The sequence below is a fragment of the Carcharodon carcharias genome, chromosome 6, assembly GCF_017639515.1.
Source record: "Carcharodon carcharias isolate sCarCar2 chromosome 6, sCarCar2.pri, whole genome shotgun sequence".
In the NCBI taxonomy this organism is placed as follows: Eukaryota; Metazoa; Chordata; class Chondrichthyes; order Lamniformes; family Lamnidae; genus Carcharodon; species Carcharodon carcharias.
Window position 1 is genome coordinate 150,112,760 of NC_054472.1, and position 13,039 is coordinate 150,125,798.

General features: G+C 42.0%; 1 protein-coding gene across 3 annotated transcripts in view; it reads right to left on the reverse strand.

The window, feature by feature from the left end:
• oxsr1b (oxidative stress responsive kinase 1b) overlaps positions 1 to 13,039 on the reverse strand; it is a 250,226-nt gene that overhangs the window by 43,781 nt on the left and 193,406 nt on the right. For all 3 annotated transcript variants that reach the window (XR_005943301.1, XM_041189580.1, XM_041189579.1), the window contains one exon: positions 1,917 to 2,039. Coding sequence is in view for 2 of the 3 variants with exons in the window: in XM_041189580.1 (XP_041045514.1) it covers positions 1,917 to 2,039 (123 nt within the window). In the remaining variant the exon portion in view is untranslated. The remainder of the gene's footprint in view (positions 1 to 1,916; positions 2,040 to 13,039) is intronic.

The following is a 13,039-nucleotide window of genomic DNA, read 5'->3' on the forward strand; positions in this document are numbered from 1 at the left end:
TTGCATAGCGAAAGGGTATTACGTGATTTGGGGCAAAGGTGGGTATATGGAGTTAGGTCACAGATCAGTCATGATTTCAGGAAATGGTGGAACAGAATCATGTGGTTAAATGATGTACTCCTGTTCCTATGTTCCTAATACCAACATGTAAGTTCCTTTGTTAAATTTTTGATGACCTCAAATTCCTGCCCTTTCTCTTCTATCTATCCCTTTATCAACAGCTTGCAATTGGGGGATAGTGATATTGTCACTGGACTAGTATTCCAGACATCCAGGGTAATCTTCTGGGCACCTGGGTTCAAATTCCACCACGGCAGATGGTGAAATTTAAATCCAAAAAAATAATCTGGAGTTTAAAAAAGTCTAAACCATTGCCGATTGTTGTAAAAACCCACTGGGTTCACAAATGCCTTTTAGGGAAGGAAATCTGCTGTCCTTACCTGGGCTGGCCTACATGTGACTCCAGACCCACAGCAATATTGTTGATTCTTAAATGCCCTCTGAACAAGGGCAATCAGGGATGGGCAATAAATGCTGGCCTAGGCAGTGTTGCCCACATCCCATGAATGAATAAAGAAAAATTATATAGTACTATTGATGTAGAAAAAGGTTCTAAGTTTTTTCACAGAAGCATTCAGACAAAAACTGGCACTGAGCTAAAAGAATATATTAGGACAGGTGACTAAGTTTGGTTAAAAAGATAGATCAAGGAAAGTCTTCAAGGAAGAGATTGAAACAGAGAGGGGTTCAGGGAGAGTCTTTGAGAGTTTAGGCTCTATACCACTGAATGCTACCTATCATGGTAGGTCAGAAGAAATGCGTAATACAACAAAAGTTGGAGGAATGCAGAGCACAATTGTGCTAAATAACCTTGTCCAGACCTTATTGTAGATCTGGACAAGGTTATATAGCAAAGCCTTGGAGGGCTTTGAACACTAGGATCAGAATTTTAAAATTAAGGGCCAATGTAGGTCAGCAAGAAGAGGGGCAATGGATAGTAGGACTTAGTGCTGGTTAGGATTTGGGCAGTTGAGCTTGAATGACTAAGAGATTGGAAATTGGAAAGCCAGCCAGGAAAGCATTGCAATAGACATGTCTGGAAGTAGCAAAAGAACCTACGAGTGTTTCAACAGCAGGGGACAGGTGACAATGCGGAACTGGAAGTAGGTGGTCTTCATGATGAGAGCACATTGGGTCAGAACTCAGTTCAGGGTAAAACAGGATGCACAACTTGCAAACAGTTTGGTTCAGCGTGAGGCAATGACCAAGGAGAGGGATGGAATTGGAGGTAAGGATATGTAGTTTGTGACTGACGCTAAATACAAAATCTTTGTTATTCCTAATATTTAACTGGAGAAAATAGAACCTCTTCCAGGGCAGGATATCTGACAATCTGAAAATAGTGGAGGGTTTGAGTTGGCTGAGAGGTAGAATTGGATGTTGTCAATCTACATATGGAAAAAAAAGTCATGTCATCTCTGAGACATAGCATGTAGATGAGAAATGGAGGATAGAAGGCAAAGATTGATCCTTGGCAGCTTTCAGCAATATTTCAGTGTTTTGTCCTGCTTCAGAGCCAAGGTAATGAGCCAGCAATCCAGAGATAAAGTTCTGATGTAAAAAAAACATTTGCAACATTGTTTCTGAATTGTCTGGCACTCATCCTTACAATTAAAGATCTGGGAAGTATAAATAACATGATGAGCAAACAGTTACTTGAGCAGAAACATTTCAAAGAACAGGAAACTGCTTTAGTCCTTTCTCATGTAATTTATATAAAGAGGTCTGGTGAAATTCTCTTTCCTTCTAGTACCCACCCTTTCTAATCGAGAATAGGATACTTCAATTTTCCCGGATGAAGTGCATAGTAGGGCAATTAATAACGCTGCTCTTCCTGCATTATTATAAAGACTTACCCGCAACTGAGAGACTGCAGCCTTTCCCTCTTCACTCTCCTCATCCAATTCATCATCACTCCATTCCCAGCCGCCATCTTCTGTCTTGTGCAGTCGACCACTAGAGCCTGGAACCCTTCTCACCTGATCAGCACAAACAAAGGTGGTCAGTTCATAGCAACAATTAAAATCTCACCCTCTCAAATTAGAGAACAAGTTGGCTCATGATAGATATCTGATTATTTTGCATTTAACAGCAAAGAGACATATGAGAATTGTTTTTCTTACAACAGCATTGTTAAAGTCTTGGTTAATTTTTGGCTTCCTCCTCACAACAACCCTTCTGTTAGAGATTTCATCAAGATCTCATTGGTTGTCAACCAGACATGTTACAAACGATAGCAGCTGATCCCTGGTGTTACCTGCTGAGCTAACAAGGAACTAAGTAAACTCAAAAAGAGAGGATCCAAAGCACTCATAAGAATATACAAAGAAACGACTTGCATTTAAGGAACTTTTGATTAACCAAACCGCTTTATAGCTAGAGTTATTTTACAGTGAAGTGTAGTGACTATTTAATATTGGCAATGTGACAGCCAATTTGCACATAGCAAGGTCCCACAAACAGCAATAAAATAACAACCAGATAGTTTATTTTAGGATGTTTTCACAGGTTGTTTTCACAGATGTGGGTGTTGTTGGCAAGGCCAGCATTTACTGCCCATCCCTGAATGCCCTTGAGAAGGTGGTGGCAAGCTGCCATGTGGCATAAGTACACCCAGAGTGCTGTTAGGTAGGGAGTTCCAGGATTTTGACCCAGAGACAATGAAAGAACAGTGATGTCAGGAGTGTGCATTTTCAAAGGTTGTTTGTTTTAGGAGTGTTGTTTGAGGATTAAAATACAGGTCAGGGCAACAGGTTAGTATGCCCCTATGATTCTTCGAAAAATATTGCAAATGAGAACTTGGTTTAACATCTTATCCAAAAGATGGCACCCTCCACTGCAGCAATCTAATTCAGAGTGTGCCAGCCAAGATTACATCCTAAAGTCTCTGCAGTGGGCTTGAGCCCACAGCTTCCTGACTCAGAGGCAATTGTATCACCATTAAGTTAAAGCTGACAGCAAGGCACTAAAGATAAAGTAAACTGGAATTATGCTTTCGAATGCAGCAACACAGCAGGTCGAGATATCACATGTCAGGCTTTGTAAAGTAAATTTTGGTGTGTGTCCAGATACTAAACTGCTTTATGGCATGGCATAATGGGGTGGGAGTGTCAGTATTCTGGCAACAAGGTCAAACGGGCCATGGGCCTAGTTTCTTTGAATCTATCCTGAAATCTATTTTGGTTGATTATAAAAGTGCAATATTTATTGATTGAAAATTCAGAGGAATTACTCAAATGAGATACAATCTCTAGATCAAGGGCTCCTGCATGCCTGTAACTCTGAAATTCTAAAGAATAAAAGAGAATGGATTTTATTTCTGTAGAAATGCTTATGTAGCCAAATTACATTGACCCAAAACTTAAAACCAAACAAAATACACAAGGTATTTGTATCAAGGACTGTACCCTGTCTAGAAATATAGATGTTGTTAAACAAGCTTCAGTGTTGCAGAGAATTGTCAAATAAATTTTCCCATTGTAGTTACAGGAGGGCAAGTTACTCTATGGATCCAAAACTGAAATTGGCACTTTAATTCTTAAGTCAACCATACTCAGTTCAGATTGGAGATGCAAGTGCTAAAATCGGCTGCAACTTCTTGTTGGTTAGAGTGGGTCAAACCAATTAATGAAATACGCCTCCACTTTGAACAGGAAGACTTTTCAAAACAAAATGAGAAAAAATAGTGGAATTGGAACAGAAAGAAATTCGGACAGGTTTGGGGAATGTGGTAGGATAAAGAGGCCAAGAGCATGGCTGAGACACACATTTTGAGGATGTGTTTGAAAGCAAGGGGAAGGTGCTATGATAGAGGAATTACAGCATGGAGTTCTAAAGGACAGGGGCTGAGTTGTGTAGTTATCAATGGCAGAATGGCCAGAAGCTAGATAAGGAGTGGAAAAAAGAAAATGTTGCAAACATCCAGCAGGTTAGGCAGCATTTGTAGAGAAAGAAATAAAATAAACACTTCAGTTCAATGGCCATTCATCAGATGAAGAAATTAGGTGTAACAGTTTTAAACCAATACAGACAAGGAATGGTTTCTGATAGGTAAGAGTAATTATATGATAAAAAGGATGAAGATGCATGGCAAATGTGGTGGGAACAGGACAAAGTAAAGAAACAAAATTCTTTGATGGGTGACAGACAAGGTTGAAGGCCTCCTCCTGAGGTCCCCAGTGTCAGTCTTTACCCAATTCCATTCATTCCACGTGATATCAAGAAATGGCTGAAGGCACTGGATACTGCAAAGCTATGGGCCTTGACAACATTCCGGCTGAAGACTTCTGCTCCAGAGCTTGTTGCACTCCTAGCTAAGCTGTTTCAGTGCAGCTACAATGACATCTATCCAATGTGGAAAACTGTCCAGATATCATCAGTCCACAAGAAGCAGGACAGATTCAATCTGGCAAATGACCATCCCAGTCTACTCGTGATCATCAGCAGTGACGAAAGGCGTCGTTAATATTTATTGTGAACATTGGTCCAAGCACTGATCCTTGTGGAGAACTTTTCACTTTGTGCCACACTCTAAATACCTAATCTTTACCCATACTCTTTGCTTTGTCTTGCAGCCAGCAGCTAACCATTTATCTACTTGTCCCCAACCCTACATTCTGCTGTTATTCATTAGCCTATTATATCAATGGCTTTTTTGAAGATCTAGACAAGTTACGTCTACTACTAGTCTGTTACCTCTTCAAAAAATTCCATAAGGTTGGCCAAGCAAGATTTTCCCTTTAGAAATCCAAGCTGGTCATTGTTATATTTTTGCTTTCTAAAGCTTCTATTCCTCCTTTAATAGGGATCCCATTATTTTTCCTACCACTACAGTTCCTTGGATATGTTCTATCTTTTTAAAAACTCATTCCTGGGATGTGTGTGCCACTAACAAAGCCAGCATCTGTGGCCCATCTTTAATTTATAGAATCATAGAATGGTTACAGTATAGAAGGCCATTTGGCCTGTCATGTCTGTGCTGGCTCTCTAAAGGAGCAACTCACCCAGAGCCACTCCTCTGCCTTCTTCCCATGGCTCTGAACATTCTCCCTTTTCACAAAATAATCCAATTCCCTTTCGAATGCCTCGATTGAACCTGCCTCCGGCACAATCAGGTTGAACATTCCAGATCTTAACCATTTGCTTTGTGAAAGTTTTTCATGTCACCATTGTTTCTTTTGCCAATCGCCTTAAATTGATGTCCATTAGTTCTCAATTCTTCCACCAACAGAAAGTTTTTCCCTATCTGATCTGTCTAGACACCTCATGATTTTGAATACCCCCATCAAGTCTCCTCTTACCCTTTTCTCCAAGGATAACAGTCCAAACTTCTCCAATCTTTCTATATAACTGAAGTTTGTCAACCCTGGCAACATCCTAGTTAATCTTCTTTGGACTCTCTCTAATGCCTTCATGTCCTTCCTAACTTGTGGTGCCCAGAACTGGATGCAGTACTCCAGTTGAGCCCGAACCAGTGTTTTATACAGTTTATCATAACTTCCTTGCTTTCGTACCCTATGCCCCTTTTGATAAGCCCAGGATGCAGATTGCTTTGAGGTGGTGGAGGTAAACGAGTTTATCTGATGTAGGTACACCCACAGCAAGTTCCTCAGATACTGAAGCAGTTAGTGTCCATATGCAGTAAGACCTGGACAACATTCAGGCTTGTGCTGATAAGTGGCAAGTAACATTCGCGCCACATAATTAGCGGGCAATAACCATCTCCAACGAGAGAGATTCTAACCATTTCTCCTTAACATTAAATGGTATTACCAATGCTGAATCTGTCACTATCCTAGGGGTTACCACTGACCAGAAACTGAACTGGAGTAGCCAGAGAAATACTGTGGCTACAAGAACAGGCCAGAAACTGGGAATTCTGTGGAAAATAACTCACCTCCTGACTCCATAAAGCCTGTCTACCATCTACAAGGCACAAGTCAGGTGTATGATGGAATACTCTCCACTTGCCTGGATGAGTGCATCTCCAACTCAAGGAGCTTGACATCATCCAGGACAAAGCAACCCGCTTGACTGGTACCCCATCTGCCACCTTCAACATTCACTCCCTCCACCAACACACAGTGGCAGCAGTGTGCACCATTGCAAAGGCACAGCAGCAACTCACCTAGGCTCCTTTGACAGCACCTTCCAAACCCGAGATCTCAACACCCAAAAGGACAAGGGCAGCAGATGTATGGAAACACTATCACCTGCAAGTTCCCCTCCAAGCCACACACCATCCCGACTTGGAACTATATTGCTGTTCTTTCACTGTCACTGGGTCAAAATCCTGGAACTCCCTACCTAACAGCGCACTGGGTGTACTTAGGCAGCTCACCACCACCCTCTCATGGCAGTCAGGGATGGGCAGTAAATGCTGGCCTCACCAACGACACACACGTCTGTGAAAAAATTTTAAAAAAGGACTGTTAAGAGGCATTGACATAGTGCCACAGAGGAGTTATGTTAAGAATATGGAAGCCCATAGAATTAAGGAACACATTCAGACAAATACATAAAGATGGCAGGGCAAGTTGATGAGGTGATTATTAGGTTAAAAACAAAAACAAAAAAACTGCGGATGCTGGAAATCCAAAACAAAAACAGAATTACCTGGAAAAACTCAGCAGGTCTGGCAGCATCGGCGGAGAAGAAGAGTTGACGTTTCGAGTCCTCATGACCCTTCGACAGAACTTGAGTGAATCCAAGGAAGGGGTGAAATATAAGCTGGTTTAAGGTGTGTGGGGGGGGTTTGGGTGGGGGGAGAGAAGTGGAGGGGGTTGGTGTGGTTGTAGGGACAAACAAGCAGCAATAGAAGCAGGTCATCAAAAGATGTCACAGACAACAGAACAAAAGAACACATACTCCCCCCCACCCCCACTAGAGCTATACATTGAGTGCCCTACCATCCATTCTTAATTAGCACATTCGTTTAGATAATATCACCAACTTTAACATCTGTGTTCTTTTGTTCTGTTGTCTGTGACATCTTTTGATGATCTGCTTCTATTACTGCTTGTTCGTCCCTACAACCACACCAACCCCCTCCACTTCTCCCACCCCCCCACACCCCCACACACACACACCTTAAACCAGCTTATATTTCACCCCTTTCTTGGATTCACTCAAGTTCTGTCGATGGGTCATGAGGACTCGAAACGTCAACTCTGATTATTAGGTTACTTGGATTTATAAACCGAAATATCAAAAAATTAAAAACTGAAGAGATCATGCTGGAACTTTTTCTAAATCATTTGTTAGGCCTCAAGCTGAACTACTGTGCACAATTCTGAAAACTGAATTTCAGGGAAGATATGAGTACAGCGGACGTTACCAGGGGATAAGGAGGCCCAGTTGTGAAGAGAGATAGGAAAAGTTAGGATTTTTCACCTTAGAACAGAGAAGGACAGGAGATAACCCAAGAGGTTTCCAAGATAAGAGGTTTTGATAGAGTAGATAAGGAAAAAACATTTTCTTTGGTGAGCAGTTTAAAAACCAGAGGTCAATGATTTGAAAAAAATTCTACAAGATCAGGGTAGGGTGAGGTGGGGGTACACAGGGAAAATTCCACCACTCACCCTCCCTGCCCAACTCAGGATCTGGAAAGCTCTCCCCAAAAAGGATATAGAAAATGATCCACTAAATAAGTTTAAACGTTGGATATGTACTTGGTGAGGAATTTACTTGGGTATGGACAAAAAGCGAGGTGGAAGAATAAGCATGACTGCTTTCAAAGAGCCAACATAGGTATGACAAGCTGAATGGTCTCCTTCTGTACAGTAAGTTTCTATGATTTTATGAAAAGATGATCTGAAGGAACTGAAAAACACAACAGCAGAAATACAACGTAAAGTTAAGGTGCTGCTCTGCGAGCTTCACTGCATGTGCAGGAGGCTAAGGACAGAGAGGCAAAATTAAAATGGCAAGTAACTGGAAGCTCAGGGTCACACTTGCCAACTGAATGGAGGCGTTCACAAGAACAGAAGAACACAACAGGAACAAGAACAGGAGTAGACCATACAGTCCATTGAGCCTGTTTTACCGTTCAATACAATCATGTCTGATCTTGGGCTTTAATCCACTTTTCTGCCCGCTCCCCATATCCTTTGATTTCCTAGAGAGATCAAAAATCTGTATATCCCCAGCCTTAAATATAGTTAATGATAGAGCATCCACAACCCTGTGGAAAATTCCAAAGATTCATAACCTTTTCTGTGTGAAAAGAATTTCTCATCTCAGTCCAAAATAATCAATTCCTTATCCTGAGACTGTGCTCTAGATTCCTTAGCCACCGGAAGCAGCCTCTCAGTGTCTAAAACAAAAACAAAAATACCTGGAAAAACTCAACAGGTCTGGCAGCATCTGTGGAGAGGAGCACAGTTAAGGTTTCGAGTCCGCATGACTCTGTCCAGCCCCTTCAGAAACTTATGTTTCAATTAGATCAGTGCTCATTCTTCTAAACTCGAGAATGTAGGCCCAATTTACTCAGCCTCTCAGAGCAATCCTCTCATCCCGATTTAGTGAACCTTCACACTACTGCCTCCAATGAAACTATTTCCTTAAATATGGAGACCAAAACTGTTCATAGTACTCCAGGTGTGGTCTCACCAAAGCCCTGTACAATTGTAGCAAGGCTTCTTTATTCCTGTACTCCGAACCCCTCGCAATAAAAGGTCAACATGCCATCTGTCCTCCTAATTGCTTGCTGTACCCTGCATGCAAACTTTATATTCCTTGTACGAGTACACAAGTCTATCTGAAGATCAACATTTACAAGTTTCAAACCTTTTAAAAATATTCTATTCTTATGACCAAAGTGAATAACCTCTCACTTCCCCACAGTATACTCCATCTGCCATCTTGTTGCCCACTTAAACTGTCTATATCTCTAATAAAATAAAAGCAAAACACCACGGATGGAGATCTGAAATAAAACCAGAAAAGTGCTGGAAAAACGTAGGTCTGGCAGAAGCTGCCAGACCCGAGTTATTCCAGTTTTTAATCTCTCATTACAGCCTGCGTCCTCCCCACAGTTTACATTTCCACGTAGCTTGGTATCCTCAGCAAACTTAGACTCATTACTCTGTCTCTAAGTCTAAGATATCAATATAGATTGTAAATAGCCATGGCCCCAGCACTGATCCTTGCAACCTTTCTCTAGTCACAGCCTGCCAACTTGAGCACTTTCTCTTCTGCCTGTTAACTAATCCTCTACCCATGCTAATATATTACCCCAGCTCCATGAGTCCTTATCTTGCCTATTAACCTTTTGGGTAGCACCTTATTGAATGCTTTTTAGAAATCCAGTTATACTACATCTACTGGTTCCCCTTTATTAACCCTACTAGTTACATCTTCAAAAGAAAAACCCTAATAAATTTGTCAAACATGATTTCCCTTTCATAAAACCATGTTGATTTTGTCTGATCCTGCTATGATTTTCCAACTGGATTGTGAAGACTTATTAATAGATTCCAGCACTTTCCTGATGTCAGGCTAACTGGCCTGTAGTTCCTTGCTTTCTCTCTCCCTCCTTTCTTGAATAACAGTGTCACATTTGTTAACATTCAATCTTCTGGGGCTGTTCCTGCAGTAAAAGATTGCTAATTAACATTGACCCCTTATACAATAATAGACCTAAAATAGCTTCATCCCTAGTTGGTTCCACATGTTGCTCCAGGAAACTGTCATGAAAACATTCTAAGAACTCATTATCTAGACCATCAATTTGGTTGGTCAAGGAAGTTCTCACAATTATTACATTGCTTTTGTTAACGCACTCCAAATAATTTCTTCTTTAATACTGTGTCCAGAGGTATAACTGCTGTTAAAGCGCCTATAAACTACTCCCATGTTTTCTGACTCTTGCTATTTCTAATCTCTACCAATACTGATTCTACCTTCATGTTCTTCTGAGCCAAGATCCTTCCCCACTAACGTCTTTACGCCATCCTTTACTATCAGGGCTACCCTTCCTACTTTGCCATTCTGTCCATCCTTTCAAAATATTGTGCTTTCTGGAATATTTATTTTACAACCCCGGTCACCATGTAACCATGTCTCTGCAATGGCAATTAGACTGGAATAGACAGATTTTCTCTCTTTGTGCCACAATTTATCTTATTACCTGGATGCACGAAGTATCAGCAAAGAGCCTTAATTTTTTTTTCCTGCTATTCCCTGCATGGATCGTACTCGCTGATGCACATTTACTGAAATTCTGTCCCTTTGTCTCGTTCTGCTCGTTTTTACCCACATCGTTACACTGCTCTATACCTCGATTTTTCTCTTTGGATTTCTATATCTTCCTTCACCTGAACCCTCCCTCTCCCCACTCCACTTTATTAGTTTAAAGCCTCATTCAGAACCCATTTTATGTGAATCGCCAGGACACTACTCCCAGCCTAGTATGAGTGGGGCCCATCCCAACAGAAGAGTTTTTTTTTTAAAATTCAGTAGTGGTGCTAATGCCCCATGAACGGAAATCCCTTCTTTCCCACGCCACTCTTTCAGCCATGCATTTAATTCTCTAATCTGTTTGATCCGATACCGATTCGCATGTGGCTCAGGCAATAATCCAGAGATGTTCTGCACTTAATTTGGACCGTAGCTCTCCAAGCTCTCTCAGGTAGAACTAGGAATGGTGTTCTGCTATGTCATAAGAACATAAGAACACAATAAATAGGAGTGACACACATGGCCCATTGAGCCTGCTCTGCCATTCAACACGATCATGGTTGATCTTGGGTTTCAACTTCCATTTTCCCGCCCGCTCCCCATGTCCCTTAATTCCCTGAGACACCAAAAATCTGTCTATACCAGCCTTATCTGTATTCAATGATGAAGCATCCACAAATCTGTGGTAGAGAATTCCAAAATTTCACAACCCTTGGACTGAAGAAATTTTTCACCTCAGTCCTAAATGATTGGCCCCCTTATCCTGAGAGTATGCCTGTGTTTTAGACTCCCCAGTCAATGGGGACAATTCTCTCAACGTCCACGTTATCAGACCCCTTCAGAATTTTGTAGGTTTCAGTAAGATAGTCTCTCATTCTTCTAAACTCCAGAGATAAGCCAAATTTACTCAGCCTATCATAGGACAACCCCCTTGTCCCTGGGACCAATATAGTGACCTTTCCTGTACTTCCTCCAATGTAGGTATATCCTTTCTTAAAATGTGGAGACCAAAGCTGCACACAGTATTCCAGATGTGGTCTTACCAAAACCCTGTAAAATTGTGGCAAGACTTCTTTATTCTTGCACTCCAATCCCCTTGCAGTAAAATACCACATCAACATTACTGCCACCGTCGTTGGTTCCTACGAAGAGGTGTGCTTAACCCTGGCACTGGGCAAGCAAATTGGTCTTTGGAGCTCTCGGTTGCGGTTATAGAGAACAGTGCCTATCCCCTGGCTATACTGTCTCTTATCACTACCAAGCTTCTTTTCGCTCTCCCTGCTTGAAAGGCATCCTGCACCATGGTGCCACGGTCAGTTTGCTCATCCACCCTCCAGTCCTTCTCATCCACACAGGTAGCAAGCACCTTATACCTGTTGGTCAAAGTGGAGGGCTGAAGCTCCTCCATCACTACCTGCTGGATCCCCATATCTAACTGACTTTTGATCACACCCTCCTCTCTTTGGCCATTGACCAACTCAAAAGTTCTCCCTATCCTAAGGGGTGAGAGTGCCTCCTGGAACAAAGCGCCCAAGTAACTCTCGCTGATGCTCCACAATGTCTACAACTCAGACTCCAGCTCTGCAAATCTGAGCTGAAGTTGATCAAACCACACAAACTTAATGCAGATGTGGTTGTCGGGGAGTGCAATGCGTTCCACAGATTCCCACATGTTGCAGTCATGGCACACTACCATCCCTGCCATGTCTGTCTAACTTTATTTAAATTAGTCCATTAGCTATAATTTATATAGTTAAGTAATAGCAAGTCACCTGGCTAGGAGACAAAAGAACACCACTCAGTTCATCAAAGCTATCATCCAATTTGTGTTTGGTCTCCATCCAGTGTGGAGGAGGCTACATTACAAGCAGTGCATACAGTACATTAAATTCAAATTAGTACAAGTAAATCACTGAAAATGTGCTTGGGCCCCTGGACATTAGGAAAGGAGGAAGGGAAAGGCAGTATTGCATTTCCTCTGCTTGCATGTAGTGGAAAGAGTGGTAATGGTGGTGATTGATGAATAGATCAGGGTTTCATGAAGGGAAAGCTGGGAGGGGAAGGGAAGGGTGCTGAAAACCCTGTTTGTTGGTGGCATTGTGCTGGAGGTTGCAGAAATGGGGGAGCATGATCCATAGAATATGGATGCTTATAGATTGGCAGGTGAGGACAGTTTTATTTTTATTTGTTCATGAAATGTGGGCATCACTATCTAGGCCAGCATTTGTTGCCCATCCCTAATTGCCCTTGTTCAGAGGACATTTTAAGAGTCAACCACATTGCTGTGGGTCTGGAATCACATGTAGGCCAGACCAGGGAATCTGTGAACCTGATGGGTTTTTGCAACAATCAGCAATGGTTGCATGGTCATCATCAGGCTTATAATTCCTGATTTTTATTGGATTCAAATTTCACCATCTGCCATGGTAGGATTCAAACCCAGGTCCCCAAAGAATTACCCTGGGTCTCTGGAATACTAGTCTACTGACAATACCACTATGCCACCACCTTCCCTATCTTGTTTTGGGAGGGAGAGAAGGGTTGAGGGCAGAAATATAGGAAATGAGATGTGGGAATCTGTGGAGTGGAATGCATTGCACCCCCCGACAACCACATCTGCAGTAAGCGTTGATGGCCTGGTCAAATGGAATCCTTGGACAAAGAAGAAGGAAGATATACATGGTGCACAATGTGCAGCACTATTCACGATGCCTCGGATACTGTAGTCCACATTCAATGCAGCAAGACCTGGACAATATCCAGGCTTGGTCTGACAAGTGGCAAGTAACATTCATGCTAC